This window comes from Bos indicus x Bos taurus, chromosome 8 (genome assembly GCF_003369695.1).
Source record: "Bos indicus x Bos taurus breed Angus x Brahman F1 hybrid chromosome 8, Bos_hybrid_MaternalHap_v2.0, whole genome shotgun sequence".
Lineage (NCBI taxonomy): Eukaryota > Metazoa > Chordata > Mammalia > Artiodactyla > Bovidae > Bos > Bos indicus x Bos taurus.
The window spans coordinates 111,972,994-111,998,734 of record NC_040083.1 but is presented as its reverse complement, the minus strand read 5'-3'; the positions used below and the strand labels follow the sequence as shown (position 1 = coordinate 111,998,734).

At 52.2% G+C, this 25,741-nt stretch overlaps 1 protein-coding gene across 24 annotated transcripts in view; it reads right to left on the bottom strand.

The window, feature by feature from the left end:
- MYT1L (myelin transcription factor 1 like) overlaps window positions 1-25,741 on the bottom strand; it is a 397,832-nt gene that overhangs the window by 119,380 nt on the left and 252,711 nt on the right. For 21 of the 24 annotated variants that reach the window (XM_027550720.1, XM_027550721.1, XM_027550738.1 and 18 more), the window contains 4 exons: window positions 19,085-19,238; window positions 14,590-14,644; window positions 14,387-14,420; window positions 14,134-14,196 (listed from right to left, as the gene is read on the bottom strand). In XM_027550720.1, the coding sequence (XP_027406521.1) occupies window positions 14,134-14,196; window positions 14,387-14,420; window positions 14,590-14,644 (152 nt within the window). In that variant the 5' untranslated portion in view covers window positions 19,085-19,238. Of the gene's footprint in view, window positions 1-14,133; window positions 14,197-14,386; window positions 14,421-14,589; window positions 14,645-19,084; window positions 19,239-24,790; window positions 25,031-25,741 lie in introns of those variants that run through there. The other 3 variants (XM_027550726.1, XM_027550737.1, XM_027550725.1) reach the window with 3 other exon arrangements.

Sequence of the window (25,741 nt, the reverse complement as noted above, 5' to 3'; positions counted from 1 at the left end):
ACTTATTTCCACAACAGAAAGATTCACAGGCATAGGAAACAAACTTCTGGTTACCCAAAGAGAAAGGTGACGGAGAGGGATAAGCAATATACACAGTGCTGTATACAAACAGGTGAACACCCACAGTACAGAACCCGGAACTACATTCAGTGTCGTGTAACCGCCTATCGTGGAAAGAGATAAGAAAAAGAAAAAACACGTAACTGAATCACGTGGCTGTATAGCAGAAATCAAAAGAGCATTGTAAATCAGCTGTACTTCACTTATAAAAAAGACTGATAGGAAGAACCAAGAATCAGGCTATATAAGGATTTATGATTTTGCCAGTGGTGTCTTTGCCCCAGGGACAAATATACAAGCAAATATATGCAAATGCAAAGCTAACGATTTCTTACTCTCCCTTAAATATATACTAGAGTTCTCCTTGAGATGCTCAGGACACAGTACTTTGTCTTTCTAGGGCTGGTAAGAAATTATTCAGTTGTGGAAAAGTGAAAATTCTGGTAGTTGAAGGATGGAGCTGTTTACATGTTCAGCTTGGGATGGAGGGTATGCACGTGAACCTTCCTAGCTCAGATAAATATGACCACTCTTGGGCTCGTATGTAAACACCTGGTAGAAACACAACGAGCTGTTCATCATGTAATATATGCACAAACATGCAGAATATGCACACGCATAAACTCAATCTGGGGAACATCCGTCTCTTACAGAAATTAGGAAGCTTCTTAAATATGCATTTTCTAATCATTTACTGCAAGAGATGGCAAGCCACTCCAGTACTCTTGCCTGGAAAATCCCATGGATGGAGGAGCCTGGTAGGCTGCAGTCCATGGGGTCGCTACGAGTCGGACGCGACTGAGCAACTTCACTTTCACTTTTCACTTTCACGCAATGGAGAAGGAAATGGCAACCCACTCCAGTGTTCTTGCCTGGAGAATCCCAGGGACGGGGGAGCCTGGTGGGCTGCCGTCTGTGGGATCGCACAGAGTCGGACACGACTGACATGACTTAGCAGCAGCAGCAGCACTGCAAGAGAAATGCAAGCTCCTACCCCACATAGATGTTCAGAGCTGTCCTGTGGTCTGTGGTCAGATGCGATCACCCACGCTCAGGGTGCTACAGGCCTAGACTGTAGTTTAATGGGCATCAGGCTACAAATAATGAGCCTTAAAATCTGGTCATCATCAAGAGGATTCAGTATGTTTTCTCCACAAAACGGCCTTGCTTTTAATTTTTTTTGGCAATGGGTAGTTACAAGCGGTTGAGTCTGCACTTTTTCATTGTTGTTGACGGAAGCATCAACTTACAGGGACTTCCCTGGTGGCTCAAATGGTAGAGAATCTGCCTGTGATGCAGAAGACTTGGGTTCGATCTCTGGTCAGGAAGATCACCTGGAGAAGGGCATGGCAACCCACTCCAGGATTCTTGCCTGGAGACTCACATGAACAGACGAGCCTGGAGGGCTGCAGTCCGTGGGGTTGCAAAGAGTTGGACACGACTGAGCGACTAACACCCACATCCCCCCACGCATCAACTTATAACCAGATCCGGTCTGTATGGTTTCCCACTCAGGGTTCGGATGACAGCTCACCTGGACTCAGCTATTTTTACTGCAGTCGTTTTCATTTCTAACAGCCATTGGAAACGTGAGGTCCCGCTGTGAGAACAGGTTCCCTGACTGTGTTTGCCGCATGGCTCTCAGACGCGCCCTGTGTGCAGACGTGACCAGGGCCCAGCGCCCCTGCCGGGCTGGCCCTGGGCACAGGGTTCCACCCTCAAGGACTGGGTCCCGCTGTTCCCAGCTCCACAACCCTCATTCTGAACGAGGATGACGGGGGTGCCCTCGGGGGGCATGCCGAGCCCGGCTCTGACAGAGGCTGTGACCCTCTCGTTAGAGAGGGCGTGGCAGAAGCCGGTGGTGTGGGCAGGGGTCCCACAGGCCATTCTCTGGGAGGCCTGAGTGTGCTCGCGTGCGTGCGTGCGTACGCGTGCGGTCTGCTCCTCTCCCTGACCCTGACGCCAGCTCTAGACGAGGGCGCTTGCTTCTCTGGTTGCTCAGAGGCTGCGTGGCCCAGCCCGCGGATCCTTCAGTGAGGCCCCCACCGAGGACACGGCTCACCTGTCCCTGCGAGAAGGCGCTAACCCGCCTCCCCATGCCTTGCCCCCCGCAGGCCTGTGAGCTGGTCTGACAGCCCGTGGAGGGGCCTGCCCTGCTCGAGGGTAAGAGCTGCCCCGATCTCGTCCTGCGGAAGGTCCGCGAGGGGCCTGGGAGGGGATGCAGCCGTGCCCGACTGCCCCGGGGGGCACCTCCCTGATTGGGAGTCAGACCCCTCAGCTGCTGACGGGTGCAGAGATGCTGTCTGTGTATCCGTCTCCCTGTTCACTGACACCACGCGGACGAGGACTTTCCTTCTCTTCTCTCAGTTTTCTCCGAGAGCACCCACCTCCCCAGCGTCAAGCAGGAAGACGCGTCTTAGTCCCGCAGATGCGGAAGTCCTCCACGCAGGTCTGGACCAGAAGAGCTGGACGTGAAGCCTCCTGCTAACTGTGTGACCTTGGGGGGTCTCAGCTCCTCGTCTGCAGGGGGAAGAGGCCAGTCCATCCCCCAGGGTCTCCAAGGGCGTTTTCTGGAACCCAAGAGTCGTGCGGCCTCTGCTCCCTGGGGCGCCCCCGCCCATGGAAGGCTTCTGTGGGGAGGGGTCTTGGGGGTGTCAGCCTTATTGCTAAGGCTCCTCATTCTAGAATTCTGTGCTGCTTCCTTTCACGGTGCCTATTGCCATCCGGTTCCTCGTATTTTTTTTAAAAATAGGTGATTCTCATCAATCAAAAGCCATCAGATACTGGAAAGAAATGAATAAGGACTGGTGTAGAGAACGTGGACCCCTTTGGGGGTGTCAGCTTCTCAGCATTTGAAGGACAACGGCTCAAAGGTATCACGTGGCCGTCCTATGGAAAAGCAGCAACCACAGACGGGAAACCGAAGGCCAGAGGCAGATCCCTTCAGGACAGGTCCTTCCACTCCCTGCAGCATGGCCTGGAGCTGACGGCAGCTCCCGCAGGGGACCACCTTCCCCCGCCACCCTGTGCCCCCTTCTCCCCCTGGGGCCAAGGACTCCGACCCTAAGGCTGGTCCAGAGAGGGAAGAGGCAGCCGGCCCCAGCCCCAGCCTCCCCCTGCTTGTCTCGGGAGTAGGACGGTGACGGGGAGCCCAGCCTTGCTGGGGGGGTTTCCCCGAGTTCGGGCTCAGGCCCAGCTCAGCAGGCATGCCACCTCCAGGAGGGTGCCTCCTGAAGGCCCACAGCCCACGGGGGTTTGGTTTCCCTAAAGGGACGCAAGGATGACGAGGAATCCCACCAGGCGCTGCAGGCTGTGCCCCTGCTGAGGGTCCTACTCCCGCAGCTGGTGGAGTCAGCCCTGAAGACAAGCCGTGCAGAGTGGCTGGGCTTCCCTCGGTTTGCACATGGGGCTGGGCCACGGAACCCGGGGTCCGCCAGCCGACTCTGCCCGCCTTGAGGGCGTGATGCAGGGTCCCCGCGGGACCGTCCACCCGGAGGGGCTTGTCCCCCGCCTTCTGCTCTGTAGGAATCCCGCCGCACCACGGATTCATCATGTCTTCAGAAATCAGAAAGAGACGCCATGAGGCGTTCGACCTCCGGCACGTTGGGAGCTTGCGGCGGTTCCGCGCGTGGGTCCCCTGTGAGTCACCACGGTCTCCAGGCTGAGAGACGCGTGGCTGAGGGGGCCTCGGCTTCATTGCTCGAGAAGGACCCTCACAGCGTCTTGTGCCTGTGGCATCTGTAAGTGGCGGGAAGGAAGGGAGACGCTTGCTCCGGCCCTGTCCCCTGCTCAGCGCTTTGGGGCCCCCACGCTGCGGGCTCTCGTGAGTGTCTGTGTGTCCAGGGTTCTCCCAGGACCCCTCCTGCTGCCTCTCTGGGCACATCCTCCCCTGCACCCTACACGTCTGGACGCACGTGTGGGTCGCTGTCACGAGTCACACGCCTTACATCAAAGGGTGGGTGTCCCTGTGTCCCGAGATATCCCTTCTGCTGGATGACTGTGTGTGCCGTGAACACTCGGCAGTTAGACAAACAGAGCATCTTCGATGCGGCCTGGAGTGTCGTATTCTACCTGGCCACAGAGGTGACCCCTGCACACCTACCTCTGTGCAATCCCTTAACTAAGCTGTCATCTCTGCAATACGCAGCAGAGCGAGTCTCCACACCAGATTGAAATCCAGCCTGAGCACTTGCTCGCTCGTTCCTGGTCTGGGGCGTCTTCTACACGCCCACACGTCCGTGCTGTGCAGTGACTGGTAAGCGTCCGTTTGCCTTTTGTGTCATCGGCCTGTGTGCTTAGGGATGGTCACCAAGGGCAGGGCTGAGTCAAATGCAGCCCTCGGGTGGCCCCAGGGCCTCTGCGTGGCCGCAGAAGTGTCTGCTCGCTGCTCCCGGCTCCCAGCACCCCCTCGGTCAGGTGGGGCTACTGATACCCGCTGCCGGAGGGCCAGAGAGACTCGGACGCGCTTGGAGCCCCACCTGGGCTGGAGGAGCCCCGGGCAGTGAAGGTGCTGGGCCCTGATGCCCACCCTGCTGTCCTTGCAGACCTGCATTTTTATCTTGAAATCTAAAGAGGCTTGTCTACGACGTTCAGGCACAGCGTCCCCCTCAGGGGCTCCAACCCTTCCTCACACCCTTGGCTGTGGGTCTGGTGAGGCCTCTGCCCCCAGGCTTGGAATTCGGGGTGGTGGAGGGGGGGCAGGTGGCCATGACAGAGGACACAGCCTCTCACCTTCCGCCTGGCCCTGAGCATCGCCCGGAACCTGTTCCTCACTGAGCTCTGGAGGGTCTCAGCGGAGGCTCAGTCTCAGGGGTGGGAGGATGCTGGAGTCCAGCTCACAAGAGCAAGCTCATTTAAGAGGAGGAAAGCATGGCTTACCTTTCACAACATTCCTTTCCCCAGAATTTTCTAGCAATAGCATTGTTTAAAAAATTCCCAATCTTCTAAAAACTTATCCTTTTACAAAAAAAAAACTTCTTTCTGAATAAGAAGGAAGTGCTTTAAAAACAATGATCTCATATTATTTGCTGAAGGCAACAGGGACACCTCCTCCCCGCTCCTGGAAACACAGACGGGCCGTCTTGCCGGAAACACACTCCTGAAACCGGTCCTGTCCTCACGTCCTTCAAGCTCCTCTCCTCCCTGTGACAGTCTACCCCGAGGAAGGGGCCAGCAGCCACAAAACTATGCAAAGATGCTTATCCCACCCGATCTATAACTCGGAAAAGTTAAAAACAAACACTAGATAGTTTCTGGAGACCAGCTTGGGGCCGTGGACCCCGCCGTTGGCAGGGACGCAGGGCTCCTGGCTCGTCATCCCGCGGCAGGGTCCGCAGCCCCCAGCCCCAGCCTCAGCCAAGACACCATCCACACATCACCAGCTCTGAAATGTGGCGGCCGGGTACCCACCACAGCCCAGCGCAGACGGTGGAGGGAGCCGTCATCCCTGACCAGAGCCCCACCGCACACCCACGTCTGCTGTATGTGCAGAGCGGCTTCAAAGCCATGGTTATACGTTAGCAATCATCAGGCAAGAAATCAGGCCTAGATGATAATTCCTTTGTTTCATCTTAACCAATACAGATTGTAAATATGAGAGAGTCTCCAAGTCCTTGCCTGAAAATACCTATATTCCTTCTCTTTGAATGCAGAGTTATTTAAAAAGTATATTTAATTTTATCCAGTGTCAAACATCTCCCCTGAAATGCATTACCTGTTTTATTGACAGTTTTAAACACACCGAATCAGTCACACTGTCTTCTGGAATATGTAACAAACGTGGCCAGGGCCAGCGAGGTGCCCACTCGGGCAGACCTGCTGGAGATGAGCAGCACACACATTGTTTTCTCAGGGTGATGGCCAGGAAGCTTGTTTTTCTTTTTTTAATAGAGGATTTACTGTGACAATAAAGGCGAACTGCCACCACAGCCCTGAAGTTTGTGTTTGCACACAGACAGCTCGTCATAAGGCGTCGATCAACGGCGGGTCTGGGAAACCCACTAGCTCCGAATCTTCACTTCATACAGACCAGTCCCTGGAACTCCACCTTTTTGCTTCTCTGCAACCATGCATGCAAGCTATCAAATAAATGGTAAAATAGGTACGCCCTGGCTCCTGATTTATAATATTAGTGACAGAAGGAAGGATGAGCACGCTGTAAAGTTCAGGGATGGGCGATGCCCAGCGATGTCTTATAAGGAATGAAGGGGCTGTGGATGCCCTGGCTCCTGGCTGGGCGGCTGCGTGCACGGAATTCTTCACCCACGCCCAGGAGTGCGCCCTGCTGCACAGCAGTCATACATTAATTAGAGCATAAACAGATACTGCAGTGTTGCCATGCACCCAAGTGGATCTTCATTTTTCACATGCGGGGCCCTACTAATTAAAATCAGCTTTGCAATTAAATGTGGAAAATTGTGTTAAACTTTCAAGCGTGGTTAGAAAAAAATGCAATTATTTTTAGGGTTTTTTTATTTTAATGCAAATACAAATTCTATCCATGTGAAACCAGTAAACGGAAAGTATAGGATCCCTATTTTTCCTTCTTCCTCTGTCTCTTTCTTTCTTTTTTGATTATCCAGGCTCCTCTCAGTTGCACGTCGCCATGCTCCACTGTCTCTCCCGGTGCCTGGCTCCGTTCCAAGGCTTTTAGTGAGAGCTCTCTGTCAAGGCATGAATAATACAGCCCCCAGGCTGCCGGCAGCCTCCAAATGAGGCGTGCGTGTATCAGGAAGGAGCCCTCAGCTCCAGCTCCAGAACAGGCTCCCGTGAAGACAGGCAATTATTCACCCGCGGCTGCCGCCATGGCAGTCACACTGGTGGGTGCAAAGGTATATGAGATGGGAAAAATCTGAAGGAGGAACACGCACCGCAAGCCAGAGAGAATCCAATAATTTTCTAATAGGAAAGAAATCTACCGTTTGGAGCTTTTAATTTTAAAGTTTCAGGATAAATTGATTTGATTCTGAATTTTCTAAATTGGGAAGGATTTAAATGTAATACCAAGGCCATCAACTGGCTTTTGCAAGACTCTACAGCTAGATTTCAGGTCAACTATCTCACCAGAATCCTGTGCTCAACAAACAATAACCTCAGCAAAACAGCTGTGAAGGGCAAATGTGAATAAAATCCATTAAATGTCAGAAGTAAATTCAGAGGGTTCACCAACCAGATCACGTGGAGAATAAATCCACATTAGGGACTCCCTCAGCCCCACACACATTCTCCTTCGTTGGAGACTTATATAAAAATTGCTGTTCAGAAAGAAGTAAGTAAAACCAGTTAATTTCAATGGTCCAGTATGTATCTAACTGCTGAAAGGAAGGCTAAAATTTCGAATTCCTCTACATTGCTTAATATTTATTAATCTGTGATAGATTTTTTTCAGATTTCTTTTTGCTGTAGAACATTTTTAAAGTCTTTATTGAATTTATTACAATGTTGTTTCTGTTTCGTGTTCTGGTTTTCTGGTTGAGAGGCACATGGGGTCTTGGTTACCCGAGGAGGGACTGAACCCTCAGCCCCTGCGCTGGAAGGTGACCTCCTAACCACCGATCACCAGGGAAGTCCCAATCTGTGATAGATACTAATAAATATCATTCCCATCTCTAATTTTTACTAGGAAATTTTATAAAGACGTTAAAACAATAAGGCTTCTCTGGTGCCTCAGATGGTAAAGAATCTGCCTGCAATGCAGGAGACTCGGAGTCAATCTCTGGGTCGGGAAGATCCCCTGGAGGAGGGCACGGCAACCCACGCCAGTGTTCTTGCCTAGAGAATTCCAAGGACAGAGGAGCCTGGCGGGCTTCAGTCCATGGGGTTGCACAGAGTCAGGCACGACTGAGCGTCTAACAAATACTTACAGTCGTAGAGGTAGAACAATAAACTAGCCCTGATTTTGACAATGAATTTAGTATCTATTTATTTACCCCTTTGTAACATCAAGTTGCACTGTATCTTTAACACAATATTTTATATCAACTTGGGGACAGAAGATTGTGATTATAAGGCATTAGAATGTTCAATCTCAGACAAATTTTCAAGAGTAAATTTTGGCAGGAAAGTTTTCACGTCCCACATTCTGGCTATCCTAGTAACAGGTCATATAATTCTCTGGATTATTGAACAACGTCTTTTTCAGGTATTTGAACCATACTAAAACAGTTACAGATGGAGTGGACTGGGGCCTCTTGACCCCACATCTCTATCCATAGGATACCTATCTTCAGGCTTCCCAGGAGGTGCTACTGATCAAGAATCTGCCTGCCAATGCAGGAGACACAAGAGACGCGGGTTTGATCCCTGGGTTTGGAAGATCCCCTGGAGTAGGAAATGGCACCGCTTCAGTACTCTTGCCTGGAGCATCCCGTGGACAGGGGAGCCTGGCAGTCTACAGTCCACGGAGTTGCAAAAGGGTGGGATGGCACGGAGCACGCACACCACCCAGGCCAGGCAGAGACCCCAGCCCCCGAGACGCTCAGGCAGCCGGGGTCCCGCACCAGGCAGCTCTTCCTGCACTTGCTTTCTTGCTGGTTCAGGGCCCCAGTCCTGGGCTGGCTCTGTGTCCTTTTCCCCTCCCTACAGGCAGTCTTCCAGCCAACCAACCCAGAGCCCAGCGACTTCTCAACTCCAGGTTCACGGACTCTTCCTCCACGTCTTTCATTTTCTTCCTGCCACCCAGGCTGTAGGCCTGGAAATGCTCTTTTCACCCATCACCCACAGCTGTTTTAGACGCTTACGGTCACCTGTCTGCCTGCAGAGCAGGAACAAGGTGGTCCCAGGAGGAGAGCAGGGATCCAGAATGCGCCTCTCCCTGAACCTGGGTGTCTAAGAACCAGACTCTGGGAACTTACTTAGATGGTGGAGGGTTAGTTTTGCACCTGCAAAGGCAGCTCTGGGATTGGCCCCCGCATCACGTTTGAGATGCTACCTTCAGCATCTCTCACATAAATACCATTTTCGAAAAGCCGTGTGTACTCAGAGCCGTGGAGTGTGCAGAGTCAGGTGTGCAAGAGATGTAAGACTGAGTGGAAAGGAAGAGACAGGATTTGCTGTGGACAGAGACTGAGAGTGCATTTTGGTTCATGAAGAATTACTTCCAGCCTTGATTGCAGATTCCATGGTGATTTTGTCATAATTACGTGCTAATAATATAGAGCCTAGAAGAATCGGAGTCATGTGTCTGGATACTAACAATGTTTTGGAAGATAAAGGCTGGTGGTTTTGTCCCTGATCATGTGCATGTGAAAGTGTTAGTCACTCAGTTGTGTCTCTTTACAACCCCCTGTAGCCCGCCAGGCTCCTTTGTCCATGGGATTCTCCAGGCAAGAATACTGGAGTGGGTTGCCATTTCCTTCTCCCAGGGATCTTCCCAACCCAGGGATCGAACCTGGTCTCCTGCATTGCAGGCAGATTCTGTACTGTCTGAGCCATGAGGGACGCTGACCACACGCAGCAGGGCATGAAAATGTTGACTGAGTTGGGGCCCTTGTGGTCAGTGTGCAGGGATCCAGAGATGGGCCTCAGGTCCAGGAGGGCGGCCCGGAGGAGGAAGGGGTGTGGCGCCTGCGTTGGACGCAGGGCCTGGCACTGCTCCTCCTCTCTCACCCTGACTGCTCGGCGACTCGGCACCACGTGGGGTGCTACGCCCAAGCCCCTGAGGTGCCTGGAGTTTCTGGTAAAACTGTGTTTTCCTTTCCCTTATGTGTTCCCCAGTTTCTCTCTCTGACTCAGCCTTTGTGCAGTTGTGTGTATGCTTATCAGGCAGCTCAAACTGTGAATGACTGACACAAACAAATGCCGAGTCGATTATCTGTAGTTCAAGGATACGGCTTTTGGATAAGGCAGAACATCCAATAAAATGATATTAGAAGTTTAAGTCCCACCCCTTCGTTCTTAACCAAGACTGTAAATCGTGAATTCCCTGAGAATTCAGACTGTTGATGAACTTCACAAGCATCACCCAGCGGTTGGTCCTCCTCTGCCCTCTATTTCTGGTTTCTTAGGAACCCACAGCTCTGCCTTCCTTACCAAGGGAAAACGTCACCCATCTCAGCATCCACAGGAAACCAAATCCCCACTGAAGTGGCAAGACCATAGCTCAGGGCCACGGCCTCCACCCAGGGCCACGGCCACCAACTGAGGCCACCTCCCAGGGCCACGGCTACCAACTGGGGCTACGACCACCGCCCAGGGCCACAGCCACCACCCAGGGACATGACCACCGCCCAGGGACACGGCCTTCACCCAGGGCCATGGCCACCTCCCAGGGCCACAGCCACCAACTGGGGCTACGACCACCACCCAGGGCCACAGCCACCACTCAGGGACATGACCACCGCCCAGGGCCATGGCCTTCGCCCAGGGCCACAGACACTGCCCGGGGACACGGGCACTGACTGGGGCTATGACCTCTGCCCACGGCCACAGCCACCACCCAGGGCCATGACCACCGCCCAGGGCCACCACCGCCGCCATGCAGGCCCTCCAAAGCGGTGAAATGGCGCACTGAAACTCTGACCAGTATCTGATTCTCTTAGGAATTATGCTAAAATAAAGATTACCTGGTAGACTTCATTTTACTACCTGAAATCAAATTTCCAAAAAATTTTATTTTTTACATTGTTGATTCCCTTCACCTGCCTCAATTTTTACATGTTCAAATAGCTAGATATCAATCTACTAAAAGAATGTCTTTTATACTCAGCTACAAACTGACATGATGAGTGAGTACAATGAAACTGTAGCCTTAACAGGAGTACATTCATTGAAAAGTGCATCAGTAAAACCTGAGTGCTGGCCGCTCAGTCGTGTCCGACTCTCTGTGACCCCGTGGACTGTAGCCCACCAGGCTCCTCTGTCCATGGAATTCTCCAGGCAAGAACACTGGAGAGGGTTGCCATTTCCTTCTCCAAGTAAAAACCTGAAATGATGGGCAATTTCATCAAGACCCAAACTGAGGCCGCCGCACTGGTCTTATCTGATGATGTCTCAGGTGCGCCGAGCCTCAGCAGGGGGCAAGGTGACACCTGTGTTGGGGGTGCAGGCATTTACGTGCATGAGAGCAGCTGTCACAGCGCAGAAACTGTCTTTTCAAAATGAAAGAGACAAAGCCAGATATAATTGAAATCTCACAAATTTGAAATAGCTACAGTCAGAAGATGTTGATGTGTACAAGAATCTTACCTACTACAAGGACCACCTTTTCAGTCTGAGAAATTCAAATGTCACCTCTTAGTTTAAAATTACTGATAATATATAGCCATTGACAAACAGAACGTAGAAAGCCTTACTTGACACCTCAGTGAGACTCCTGGGAGAGAATCTTACCTCTGACATGGCATTCTGAATGGTAATCAGCTTTACATAACAAAGTCTGTGGGCTTCGCAGGTGGCCTTAGTGGTAAAGAACTTGCCTGCCAGTGAAGGTAGATGTCAGAGACTCGGGTTCGATCCCTGGGTTGGGAAGATCCCCTGGAGGAGGAAATGGCAACCCACTCCAGTCTCCTTGCCTGCAGAATCCCATGGACAGCGGAGCCTGCTGGGCTGCAGTCCATGGGGGCGCGGAGGGTTGGACATCACTGAGTGACTCAGCAGGCACGCAACAAAGTCCGCAACTTTCTTGTTTTAAAACCAAGGAAACTGAAGCCCGTACAGGTGGCGCTACTGGTAGAGAATCTGCTGCTGATGCAGGAGAGGCAAGAGACGAGCATGTGATCCCTGGGTGGAGAAGATCCCTCAGAAGAGGAAATGGCACCCCACTCCAGTACTCTTGCCTGGAGAATCCTAGGGACGGAGGAGCCTGGCGGGCTACAGTTCACGGGGTCACAAGCAGTCGGACAGGACTGAGTGACTAAGGACATACAGAAGTTAAATAATTCACCCAAAGCCCTGGGTCACTAGTGGCAAAGGGAAGACTGTGTTCTGGGACCCCCAATATGCCTCCTGATTCACTATTTACTTTCCACTAGTAAAATAGTGGAAATTCCAATAACTGTATACATTATGACTCATGGTGAAAATAACGCCATTTTAAATTTAAAAATGAAAATTATTTTTGTTTTAAAAATTTCCAGTTTGGCTGCTTCTGTGAATATTCTCTAAAATTTCATCTACTTCGCTCCTGCACAATTCAGGGCATTCTGCACTCTCATCAGCCTTGAGTCTCAGAGGAGGGTGGAGCCTGGCTGTCTTCAGTTGGCCCAGCCTCAGCCTAAGCACCATTTTCTATACAGGAAGAGGACCCCGGGGAGGTTGTACACACAGCCCGAATCCCACAGGACTCATCATGGGGTCCACAATCATGGGGTGCATTGTGGGTAGAAATACAAAGGCCTGAGTCAATTCTTCGGAGAAGGCAGTGGCACCCCACTCCAGCACTCTTGCCTGGAAAATCCCATGGGTGGAGGAGCCTGGTAGGCTGCAGTCCATGGGGTCGCTAGGAGTCGGACACGACTGAGCGACTTCACTTTCTCTTTTCACTTTCATGCCTTGGAGAAGGAAATGGCAACCCCCTCCAGTGTTCTTGCCTGGAGAATCCCAGGGACGGGGGAGCCTGGTGGGCTGCCGTCTATGGGGTCACACAGAGTTGGACACGACTGAAGTGACTTAGCATAGCATAGTCAATTCTTTGGGAAATTCACGAGTATTCCTGCAAAAGTGTGGTTATGACACCTAACTAAAACTAGCTGACATCTAATTAAAACTTTTTAGCCAAATTTAATCATTCCTTCTAGTAGCAATATAATCAAGTTTATTGATTAATCATGAGATGACTGGGCTTCCCAGGTGGAGCTAGTGGTAAAAAACTCGCCTGCCAATACAGGGGATGCCGGAGACCTGGGTTCGATCCCTGGGTCGGGAAGTTTCCATGGAGAACATGGCAACCCACTCCAGTATTGTTGCCTGGAGAATCCCAGTTGGCTAACTTGTTTTTCTCCATCGTAAACATAAACCAGTCAGGTTTTAAAAACAGGACTTTACAAAAAGAATTTACATATATACTCCTTCATCAAATAGCAAATACTTGAAATAAACCATATATTTAAATCGGATAATTCGATAATTTTGCACAGTAAGATAATAATATAATACATTAAATATAATAATTTAAGTCACAAAATTCTCTTAACCATGGCTAGCTGTTCCCCCAGTCTGAAACCGTTTCCTCGTGGGTGCCCATTAAAATTCCCTGCCTCCCTAAATGCTAGCATGGGGGATTTTGGAGTAATTTGTAATTTTCCCTTGATTTTGCTGAAGGACAATCATCATAATTGCTTGATTTCACCGGTAAATTAGCGCTCAGCTGAAAAGGAAATAGTGAGCGAGGCCGCGAGGACTGTCGCCTGGGGGCTGGAGCACCTGCTGCAGCACCTGGGCCCGCGTACCCGGCCGGCCCGAAGGCTGCTTGGCCGGACGACAGCTCTCAGCCTGGGTCTGGGAGTCCGCCACAGGTGAGCCCTGGCGGGTGCACGCTTCTGACGCACCGGGGCCGCGACCTTCCGCACAAAGGGGAAGCTGCCTCCTACCACAGGGCCGGGGGCCCACGAGACGAGAACCTTCTGGCCGACCTGCCCCTGCCCTGCAGCCTTGGCGTGAAGCCTTGCCGCCACAAGCCCCTCCCCTCCATGCTCCCGGTGTCCCCTCCTCGTCTCTGCCGCAGGCCTGAAATCTGGGCTGACGGGCAACATCACCTGAGCCCTGGAGCCCCTGAGCCCCTGGAGCCTGGCCCGGCCTGGCCGCTCCGGCCCAGACCGTCCCCCGCAGCCGCCTGGGGCCTGGCCTTCCTCCCCCGGACCGGTCGAGCTCCCGCTGAAAGACCAGGAAGGCCGTCCTTCACTCCACCACCCGAGGGTCACCATCCTGAGCTACAGAAGGAGAAAGCGGGACCAGACACCCCGGCCGCCGCGAACCGGGGGCGGGCCGCGCGGACCCCGCCTGTCCCCCGCGGGTGGGCAAACTCTGCCCCAGGCGGCGTCGGAGCGACTCCAAGAGCCCCAGGTCCGGGGGACAGGGGAGCCTCGCCAAGGCGGCGCCCGCGACTCGCGCGGCTCCGCGCCGAGACCGCGGCCTTACCTCCTGTGTCGCGCGTACTTTCCGCTGACGTGGCCGCTGCCGTCACAGCCGGGGGTGGGACAGCTGCAAGAGGAACGGACGGTCACTCAGGTGCCCCCTGGATGGCGGGCCGGGGGCGGGGGTGCGGACTCACAGGGAAGGCCGGACACTGGGGGGCGGGGGCAGGCCCCGGGCCCGGGGAGCGCGGAAGCCCGCTCTCTATCAAGGGGTGCGTTCTCTGAACCGCCGCTGGGCACACGTGCGGACCACTGACCTGAACAGCTCCTGGATGGCCGGCTCCACGGGAACTGCAGAGAGAGGAAAAGAGACGCTCATTTCTCTTCCATCGCTAGACCCCCCTCCGCCGCTACTCCACCCCACCTGCCACAGACAACCCCCCAGAGGTCCAGATGGAGGGCTTCTGCAGGACGGAGGTGACCCCAGCAGGGCGCCGGGGGCCGGGAGGCACGGACGTACCTCGGACCCCTTTGGATCGCGTGCGATGCCGCTTCTCCTCGGCGTCCACCTCCATCTGCAGGGAGAGAAGGCGGTCAGCGTGCTCCCCTGCTGGGTCTTAGGGACAGTGTCCCTCTGTGAAGTGGGGGTCGGCCACTGGGGAAGGGCCAGGCAGTCTACCCGCGATGTTTAAAAATAACAAGCAAGACCTTGGTCCTGCAGGGGCCCTGCAGGGGAAGACTTTGATGAGGACACATGCGGGTCAGTCAACCTGAGTTGCACTTGTACGGAGAATACAATAGACAGCGGTGAGGTTTGCAGGAAGGAAAAACATCCACATATAATGTCCGCCATCTCCTTGTAGCTGAAGTGTTTAACCTGGTCAGGGACCTATGTGGGAAGCAGGGGGTGTCAGAAGGACATGCTTTCTCCTGGCGGCTACTCTCACTGTGGTCTAGCCCTGGGGGCGATTGGCGGCCACCTTGGTCTGAACCATTAGGGTGCTTTCCAGGATCATGGCCCCTCCTGGTGGTCATGGCAGGACTTACACTTGGAGGTCGCAGAGTGTCTCCATCTACTACCTTGCACAATCCTCACACAATTCTGTAAGGGTGGCATCTATATTCTGCTCCCTTTACCCGGGACTTGCCCAAGATCATCCGTGTGGCAGCTTTGGTGCAGGGCCCCGAAAACCGCCACTGTCTACACTTCCTCCTTGAGTTAAAAACACACTGCTGGACGGGTGAATGCAAGTAATTTAAACACAGCAAAACCGCTCATTGCAGAACTCCACTCAGCACATCAGAAGGGTCGACAAGAGAAGAGCAGTAAAGACGACAGCTCCTCTCACCAGATCCCACTCTGGCCTGGGTCAATTGTCACCCTGTCCAGCAGGAGATGGGGCTTCAATCTCTGGGTCGGGAAGATCCTCTGGAGAAGGGCATGGCAACCCACTCCAGTATCCTTGCCTGGAAAATCCCATAGACAAGAGGAGCCTGGCGGGCTACAGTCCATGGAGTCGCAAAGAGTTGGACACGACCAAAGTGACTGAGCACACACAGCCAGTGTGGCCAGAGCTGTATTCTAGGTGGGACAGACATGGCAAAATCACGTGTGCAGGGGGGTGGGGGGGAAGGACGGGAGTCTGGGATTAGCAGATGCAAACTGTCGCGCTAACATAGGCACATATAGACAACAAGGTCCTACTGGATAGCACAGGAGACTGTTCAGTATCCTGCGATAAACCATAATGGAAGCAGTGTGAAAAACAGTCTGTTATCTATTTATCTGTGTCTATAACCGACTCATTTTGCTCTACAGCAGAAATTAATTGGGCTTCCCTCATAGCTCAGTAGGTAAAGAATCTGCCTGCAATGCAGGAGAATCGGGTTTGATTCCCGGGTAGGGAAGATCCCCTGGAGGAGGAAATGGCAACCCACTCCAGTATTCTTGCCTGGAGAATCCCATGGACAGAGGAGCCTGGTGGGCTACAGTCCATGGGGTTGCAAGAGTCGGACATGACTTAGTGACTAAACCACCACCAACAGAAATTAATACAAGAATTAATACAGGAAATTAATACAAGTAACTCAGCTGTACTCTAACACAATTTTTAAAAAATTAAAATAAAAAAGAGATACCATGGATGCAGAGTTCACCTCCTCCACAATTTATGACAAGAAACATCAGAATCTGGGAGAAGACTAGTTAGATTCCTGTGACTCTGCTAGCTGATGTTACAGAAAGACCCGGTGGACCTGCTGTTGGAGCAAAGCTTCAACACGTCGAGACTCTGCAGAGAATCCCTGGAGAACGGGCATCTCTGGCCTGAGCCTTCATATCAACCGACCAACAAATACCTACTCATCACTCTGTGTGCAGAGTAGTAAAAATACATATAATAAAAAGCACAAGCTCATTTAGTGTTTGAAATGTGTGCTGAGCTTTAAGGGAAAACTTCAGGATTCAGGTTAAAAAAAGGGCTGGGGCAGATGTTTCGGGCGAGGGAACAGGATGTGCAAAGGCCTTGGGCAGCTCAGGGGACCTGGGCGCTTGGGTTACTGGGGGTGCGGACCTCAGAGCCTCAGAGGGGCACGGCCGGTCACGCCGTGGAGGCGGAGACTCCCCCTTGTCATTTTCCTCCTGCTGTACCTGAAATAAGCCTGGGCATCACCTGGGCTGGGGACTTGGCACCACAGGGTGTGGAGGCCATCGCTCCGTGAGATGGAGTCGAAAACCCTGGCTCACTTGCCGGTTGCCTAAGAACTGTTCTACGTTTTACATTTAGGTTTTAATCCTTCTTCGTATATATTGGGGACAAACTTATTTTCTTCTAGGTGGATAGTTAAGCCTGCAACTAACCCCTCAATTAATGAACACCAGCCCCCACTAACATGCGTCTCTTTTTGTGGGAAGGCTCCACCCCGCTGGTCCCTCTGTGGACACTCTGTTTATTCCAGGGCCAGCCCTGGTTGAGCTCCCGGCCCTGTAGTGTGTTGTGCTCTCTGAGAAATAAGCCTCCATTAACACTGGGATAAACATATATGCAGAACTATATATAAAGTGGATAACCCACAAGGACCTACTGCATACCACAGGGAACTGAATTCCACATAAGGAACAGAATCTGAAACAGAACACATGCAGATTTACGTACGACTGAGTAACTTTTCTGTACACTCCTAGCACAACATTGTAAATTAACTATGAAACTGTTAATCGCTCAGTCACGTCTGACTCCTTGTGACCCCACAGACAGTGTACCCCCAGGCCCCTCTGTGCATGGGATTCTCCAGGCAAGAGTACTGGGGTGGGTAGCCATTCCCTTCTCCAGGGGATCTTCCCGACCCAGGGATTGAACTTGAATCTCCTGCATTGCAGGCGGATTCTTTACTGTCTGAGCCACCAGGGAAGCCCCAACTATATTTCAGTTCAAATAATATATATATATATATATGTGTGTGTGTGTGTGTGTGTATAAATATATCTATTTGTATAAATACTTCATACATTCTTGTAAAAGAATAAACCTCCTCTCTGAAGGTTGCAGGAGATAACTTGTAGACCACGCCTAACGAAGCACTGGGGGAGTCTCTCCCCTTTCAGCCAGTGGGGCCGCCAAGTGACATCGTGAGACAGAGGCACACTCCCCTCTCACACAAGTTTCAATGTTCAGAAACTCCAGGAGAGGCTCAGGTTCAGCCAGGTGCGCACAATTCAGGGCATGAGGTGTGCAGGGGTCTGCACTGCCCAGGTTTACACCAGGAGTGCAGGCGAGGCCCCTGCCCCGTGCCCACCCTGCTGATGGTCACCCGGCCTTTTCCATCGGAAGTTCAGGCAAGCTGTGCTTTGAATTTGCCCTTCGGGTGGGGCTGAGACCTGAGCTGTAGGAGCTTTGCTGGTGACACAGGAGTGGCGGTATGCAGGCTTCTGACCTATGTATGGGCTCTGGACTCCCCTGGGCCTGGGGAAGGTGCAACCGGGTACCACCGCCTGGGTTTCTGATTCTCTCTCTAGTGAATCATGCTTAGAAAAATCACCATGAAGGAACTATTTCAGCATACATTAAAAAAAAATTTAAGCCCAATGTTTATTTTAAAAATAAAGAGAGGGTTTTGGGGGAGCTTTAAATGGTTTTATACTTAAAGCCTAGAATGTAAGAAATTTGCTGTTGAACCAATGAAAGCCATAGAACGACTCAGTGAATTGTGTTGTAAATTGTTAACTTTACATCTGGAGCAGGACTTATTTTATTATTTGATCCCCGTGGTAAAAGATGCACTGGTCAGGCTGAGCTGTACTGAAGATAACAATATTAACTGCACCAAAAAGCTGCACATTCATGGATTCCATCAAGCTTTGGAGGCTGAGCAGCTTCCAGGCCACAACCGTGTCCCCAGGAGGGGCTGGACGTGGGGTCCAAGAGCATGAAGACCATTGTCCTCCTAACCCGCATTCCCCACCGTCATGCTCTCCCTCTGCACAGACGGGGAGGAGGAACCCTGGGGCTTCGGTCTCCGCCGTGGGCAGCTCAGACTTGACCCAGAGCCTGAGCTCCCAGCTCCCTCCTCCACTCCCTGGCCACTCACAAGCAGAAGCTGCTTTGTCATCAGCCATTAGCCGGCCCTGCCTCTCACCCGCTGCTCCCAACCTGCGGCCACTCACTGCTCCAGTATCATCAGGCGGGGAGGAGGCAGCAGGCAGCGGCGGGACCTGTGTGGCGGTGGGATAGTCAGGGAAGGTGTAATGCAGAGAAACGAGGCGCTTCTGGCACCACCAAGCTTGCAGATCAAGCTGAGTAGAGCCGTTCCTGCCAGCTGCCCTGTCCCCAGTCTCCGTCTCCTAGGTAACTGAGACCCAGCTCCACGCACAGCTTCACATGATGGGAGCTGCTTCCTCATCTCAATGCAGACTCTGGGAAGTTTGGGTTCATAAGAAATCTATCAGGAAAGATCAGGGAGAATCAGAGATGATGGATGTAGGCATCCTTGAGTAGCTGCTGGGGGAGCTGGGTTACCTTGCAGGAAGTCTTCTCTCCCAGGAATGGAGGCAGCGTGACTCCGTGGGCAGGACACAGGCCCACAGTCAGGTCTCTCTGCTCTGGTCCGGGTTCTCCCCAGCCTGCAACTGTGGCGAAGTCACTTAATTTCTCTGTGCCTCGATTTCTCCATCTACAAAACAGGGACCACATGGTAAAGCACCTAGTGACTTCATGATGACACCAGGAGGACACGTGGATAGAGAGTGTGCCCTCTGCAGTCACCACGGACCCTCCAGCTTGCCCGAGGGACCGTGTCTGCTGTCCTATCGATGGACAATGATCCCTGAGAGAAGTGTCCTTCTGGACTTGGGGCTCCTGCTCAGACTCCGAGAAAGGGTCTCCCTTGGGTTGTCTGGGAAGACTTGTTCCCTGCTAGCCGAGTCATCGTGCAGGCTGGGGACATTCGCCAACTGAGAAGGTTCTAGAACTCCTGGTCCGGGGGACGAGTGTTGAGCCCTCCAGACCTCCTTACTGGATTCTCCTCTCCACGTCTGGGGCAGGAGCAGGCCCCGGCACACAGCAAAGTCATTCCAAACCAGAATCTGAGGGTGACCCTGTTTATTTAGTCTGTGACTTCTCCAGGGGGCTCAGGGGCTATCAGACACGGCTGGTCTCTGTGACGTCTGTGGAGCCAGGGGACTCTGGTCAACACCACTTTCTTGTCCATTACATCATTTACCTGTCAACCAAATGACCCTAACTTCCGGAGTGAAGAAACCCACATTCAGAGGTTGAGACTCTTTTTTCAAAGCTCAATAGTTAGCTGTTGGGAGAGCCATGGAGAATCTGCGCACTCTTGCTTGAAGGTCTAGGGCTGTCCCAGGGCTGCCGGGTGTTCACACCATCCCCCTCCCCACACCAGGCAGGACTATCCCAGGGCTGCTGGGTGTTCACACTGCTCCCTCTCTGCCCCCCACCATGGGAAGAACTGAGACCAGGACAAGGAATCTGAGTCCTGGGGTCCCAGATGAGCCTTTGGGTGGTGACTTTCACCCAAAAATGTTTCACCCCAACAGGTGCCGTGGACACTCCCTCATACTGGTTTGCCATTCTAAAGGGCCCACTGCTGCTCACTCCTGTTTTATAGGAACTGAAAACCTCTCAGCACACTAACCCATTTGTCATAGACAACAGCAAAATGCTCAAGTGGGACATCAACTAGCTTTGTAATTCCTGTTTTGAACAACAGGCAACTAGGTAGTTGAGTCAAATAAGAAAGAGTCAGAGGCTTTTGGGTCACTGTCCTTGGAACTCAGCCATCCTTCCTGTTACCTGGGAGCCCGTCACCCTGTCTGCCTCTGTTGACCTTAGAGCTGAGCTGTAAATCCTTCCCTTTTACACTTAATCTTCCCAAGGCCTGATTTCATCACACAGACAGGGACTGAGTCCGCACCTGCGTGTCTTGCAAGGACACAGACCCAGAGGACTTAAACTCATAAATTCCCAGAAAGAGAAAGGAATTACACCAGATTTGTCTTCCTTCTTTTCGACTTTGCCATTTAGAACAAAAGAACATCCCCCCACCTCCTCCTCGGAATACCTTTCCCCAAACTCTCCTGCTTCATCTGTCCCAGGGCTCAGCACTCGGGTCCCCAAGACTCTGGAGCAGCCAAATCGCCCGTCTTTGTCTTGGGTGCTGCACCCAGGGCTGGTTAAAACGGCTTTGTTGATAGAGAAAAGAAAAAGGAAGCGAGAGAAGGCAAAAGGAAGATAGTGCTCCTGTGCACTGGTGCAGGATGAATCCTAAATCTAACCGGGCAGATTATGTTATACAAGTGACCAGTAAAATGTTTAATGGTTAAAAGATTTGAAGTCAGATGGACTTGGCTCACAAAAGCACTAGCACTTACTTCCTCGTAATCTGAGCTCGTTGTTCATAAGCATGAATCTCCTGGAATTTTTCAATCTCTAAATTAGATAATATACAAGAAGGATCTAGCTAACCATAAAGGCTCAGTGAATGGTAGCAAATTTACATAGTATCACTGTATATATATTTACTAATATGCCTACATAACATCTCTGAGTTCCACTTTCTCATTTACAGCCACGGTGATGTAAATAGCTCCTAAATGGGGATGTCTTTAATTAACTAGCATTTCTAGGGGGGTCACTCGCCTGCACTCTGCTAGACTTGAGTGATTCAGTATAAAACAAGATAGAAACGACATTGCTATGTGAGTGTATGGGAACAACAGAAGAAAGAACAATGAAGAGTTAGATCAGCACAGTGGTACCTATAATATGCAAAAACTAGTTTATTTGGGGTGTAAAGAAAAAGAGAGGATGAAAGAACTGAAAAAAAAAATCCCCCAAAACTTTAAAACAGTAGGTTTGGGTAAAATAGAAATCCCATACCTATCAGTACAATAGGTACTGGTAACACCAGTGATTGAGAAAACAGAATATAATCCACTGAAGGGTTCCCTGGTGGCCTCAGATGGTAAAGAATACACCTTCAACACAGAGATATGGGTTCGATCCCTGAATTGGGACAATCCCCTTGAGGAGGGAATAGCTACCCACTCCAGTATTCTGGCCTGGAGAATCCTATGGATGGAGAAGCCTGGCAGGCTACAGTCCATAAGGTCACAGAGTCAGACACAACCAATCAAGTAATACTTTCACTTTTCAAATCTACTAAAACACAGATTAAAACAAGTTAGTACATGGACAACACTCAGTTTTGATACTATGAAATATGCGGATGTTGGCCTTTCTAAAATAAATTGTTTTCTAAAACTGTAGCTATAAGAACACTTTACAAGCAGCAGATATTCAACTCAGTGTGAGTAACATTATCAAGAAATACACATATAAATAGCTCATAATATTTAAAAATTAAACAATTAAGTTATATATGAACAAGTGACAAGCAAACTTAATTATGGATCAACTCCTATTCTCAGCGTAAATTATACCGGGTTTGAGATTCTGGATCAACTCCTATTCTCAGCGTAAATTATACTGGGTTTGAGATTCTGGATCAACTCCTATTCTCAGCGTAAATTATACCGGGTTTGAGATTCTGGATCAACTCCTATTCTCAGCGTAAATTATACCGGGTTTGAGATTCTGGTTTGCTCCAATTGTCACATAAACCCGTGGCACACCTGCGGGCATATGCTCTGGAAACCAGAGTCACGCTGCAGAGGACGTGGGAGAGCAGAGGCCACGAGGCCAGGGAGCCCCTGGAGGGCGCATGATGATGTCATTAAACTAGGAGGCGGCTCCCTGTGGCCAGACCCGAGTCTCTGCTGCAGGAAGACAGAGGTTCCCTCCCAGGGACAGGCTGAGTTCCACCCACACCCACCCCTGCAGCCACGGCTGGGTCAGGTGTCCTGCCCAGGTGCCGCCAGGATTCAGAACCGAACCGATTCCCTCTTTGTGGAAGCCGAGCTTGTTTTTTTTTTTCTTTAACATTAAAAGTCAACGGCATCGCTTTTTGGTCTTTTCCCTAAGATCAAGCGTAAAAGTCAGTGGCAGACATTTTCTCTGGGACATTTATTTAGGAAATCAGAGTCTCAGAGTGATTATTATTATTTTTTGCTTTTGAAAATCACACATCACACGTGTCTGCACCAAGCGTGTGCAAGGAGGAGACGCAGCTCCCAGGGGGCTCTCAAGGCATCGCTTGCCCCTCGCCCTCGGGACACCAGGGCGGGGCGAGGGCAGCTCCCTGGGTTTCTGCTCCATCTCGTTGCCAGCAGCGCGGGCATTCTGCCCTCGCCCTCACCCTCTCCCTAACTCCGGGCATGCGGGTCACTGAGGAAACGTATTCTCCGCTCCTGCTGCTCAGCACTCGGTGCACACACGACATGAAACCTGCTGGTTGCTGAGAAAGTGCTTCTTCCTTCCTTTTTAACTTCTCCTTTATTGTCTTTACTGTGTGTGCGTGTGTTTTGAATGTCTACTAAATGCATTTGAATTGTCCTATGTATCGTCCTGGCAGGGCTTTCCCAGTAGCCCAGCAGTAAAGAATTCACCTGCAAGCAGGAGACCCAGGTTCGATCCCTGGGTCGGAAAGATCACCCGGAGAAGGGCCTGGCAACCCCCTCCAGTATTCTTGCCTGGAGAATCCCATGGACAGAGGAGCCTGGAGGGCTACAGTCCATGGGGTCACAAAGAAATGGACAGGACTGAAGCGACTTAGCACGTAGCACTCACGCATCCTGCTGATAAGTAGATCTTATTATGCTTGGCTTTTTCATTTTCTTTTTTTTCATTCTTTATCTTTCTTCTCCATCTTTCAGAAAGTTTTTCCAAATATATCTTTCAGTTCTTCAACTGCATTTTAAAATTTCAAGAGTCCTATTTTATATGCCCAAATTGGCTTTGTCTCAGTTACATGTTTGCATTTATTTTGGTGATTGTTTGTCTTCACAAGAGGACCATCTCTCTCCTCAGACGCAGTCCCTGTCCCCTCTGGGTGAAGCAAGGGCAGTCCCACCACTAGGTGGCTCAGGGGTCCTCACTGTGCTCCCCCAGCATCTCGTGATCCTTTTTACCCCACAACTTACATCATACATTCACTCATCTCATTCATGTCTTCTCCTTTGTGGCTTTTCTTATTTCTGACAAAAAATACATTACCACTTGGTAGTGTAACAGCTTGCTTTCTCATCTGTTTGAAGTGGTGCAGAACCCTCCTTTCACATTTTGGACATTTATAGGAAACAGTGCACCGAGGACATTTAACGCCCCTGCTTCTCAACAGTCCTCTGAAGGAGCATCTTCAGTCCCTTCTGCCGAGGAAGCTCCACCAGACAAGGTCGGAGCAGCCCCGTGGGGACCCCAGCATCAGTGTGGTCACTGAAGTCCGACCAGGCCGGACGAGAGGAGGAATTACAAAATGGCCACAAGGCTGGTGACATGGACGCACCGCACATCCTTCCAGGATACCAACTGAGAAAGAAGCGTTCGCACTTACTGTGGTTCAGCTGGAGCCTGGTGAGGATTAAGTGACTTGATCCTTCAGAAACAAGATGTGGGGAGTGTGTCCCATCAGGCGTCTGTCGAGTGCTGGGGACAGCAAGGACAGAGCCAGGCAGCATCACTGCTCAGGGGACCCTGGCGGGACAGACCGTCAGTCCCTGGGCGGTGGGATGTTGGAGCGGGGAGAGGGCTGGGGAGATGGCTGGGGAAGGAGAGTGAGGGGCAGGGGAGGGCACAGCCCTTGGGGAGGTCCCCTGGGAACCTCGGACGGACCAGGGGACTCCCCCTCCTGCCTCTCAATGAGCAGCCAGGTTACCTCGGGTTAGGGCAGCCCCTACCTGTCTTGGTGTGGATTTCAGGAGGCAGATGGCAATTACGCAGCATCTACCTGCTTAAATGATCTGAAGGGGGTGGTGATAAAGAGTCCACAGGCCCCCAGCAGGGCGGCGGGGGGGGGGGCTTTGAGGAGCCTGACCCTGCCCCTGTCCCTTTGAGGAGCGGGCCGAGCCGAGTCCATGTCCCAGGAGTAAGACCAGCAGCTGCTGTTCGGCTCCGAGGCCCCAGGACTCAGCGCAGAGTCACCGTGGGAGCATCCCTGAGGCTTCTCTTCCCTGAGCACATCCGACACACGCCCCGTGGCTCTCCCGCCCACTCCCCACCTTCTCCTGGCATGCGTCCCCGGGACGGTGGAAATGAGAGAGCAGCCTAATTCCTGGCAACACGGAAGGCAGTGGGTTTCTCACTCACCCTCTTTCCAGAGCAAGTGGGGAGAGTGAGTCGGTTTTTGTCAAACAGCCTCAGGTTCTGCCTTGATCAGCGGCCCCCCAGGCTTGAGGTCTGTGGACCCAGCTGCTCTGAGTCCCAGGTTCTCTTCCTGACGTGGGTCCAAATCCTGCCCATTAGGTGGTGGGAAATTAAATGAGGTGACGGCTAAGATGCCCAGCACCAGACCCACGTGGGACCAGCTTCCTGGGCTGTGGAATCATCACCATCAGCATCAAGGTCTGTCGATGTCTCACCCAGCCTGACTGCCAGGGTTGAGCTGGGTCTTAAAAGGTCGTGGGTGGAAATCCTAATCCCCAGACCTGGGAACGTGGCCTTGACTGTAACTAGAGCGGCTGCAGATCAAGTGGGGGTGACGGCACACAGGATAGGGGGGGCCCACTCCAGCGTCACTGGCGTTCTGCTAAAAGGGAACTTGGACACAGGGATGCTGGCAGGGAGAGGGTCTTGTGACCGTTACTCAGGGCTCTGGTGATGCATCTACAAACCAAGGACACTGAAGGTCGTCAGCAAAGCCCCAGAAGCTAGGGAAGGGGCCTGGGGCACCCCCTCCTCCCCACGGCCTCAGAAGGAACCAGCCCAGCCTGAGCTTGGGCCATGGGTGCGAGTCCATCCTCCAAACCGTGAGACACTGACTGTGCTGCTTAGGCCCAGGGCTGCCCCAGCTGCTGAGCAGAGGCACGGGTCTCCTTGCTCCGCCCCTTCGGAGGCCCGGCCCCCTGGAGGCCCGGCCCCCTGGAGGCCCGGCCCCCTGGAGGCCCCGCCCCCTGGAGGCCCGGCCCCCTGGAGGCCCCGCCCCCTGGAGGCCCGGCCCCCTGGAGGCCCGGCCCCCCTGGAGGCCCCGCCCCCTGGAGGCCCGGCCCCCTGGAGGCCCCGCCCCTTCGGAGGCCCCCCGCCCCCTGGAGGCCCCCCGCC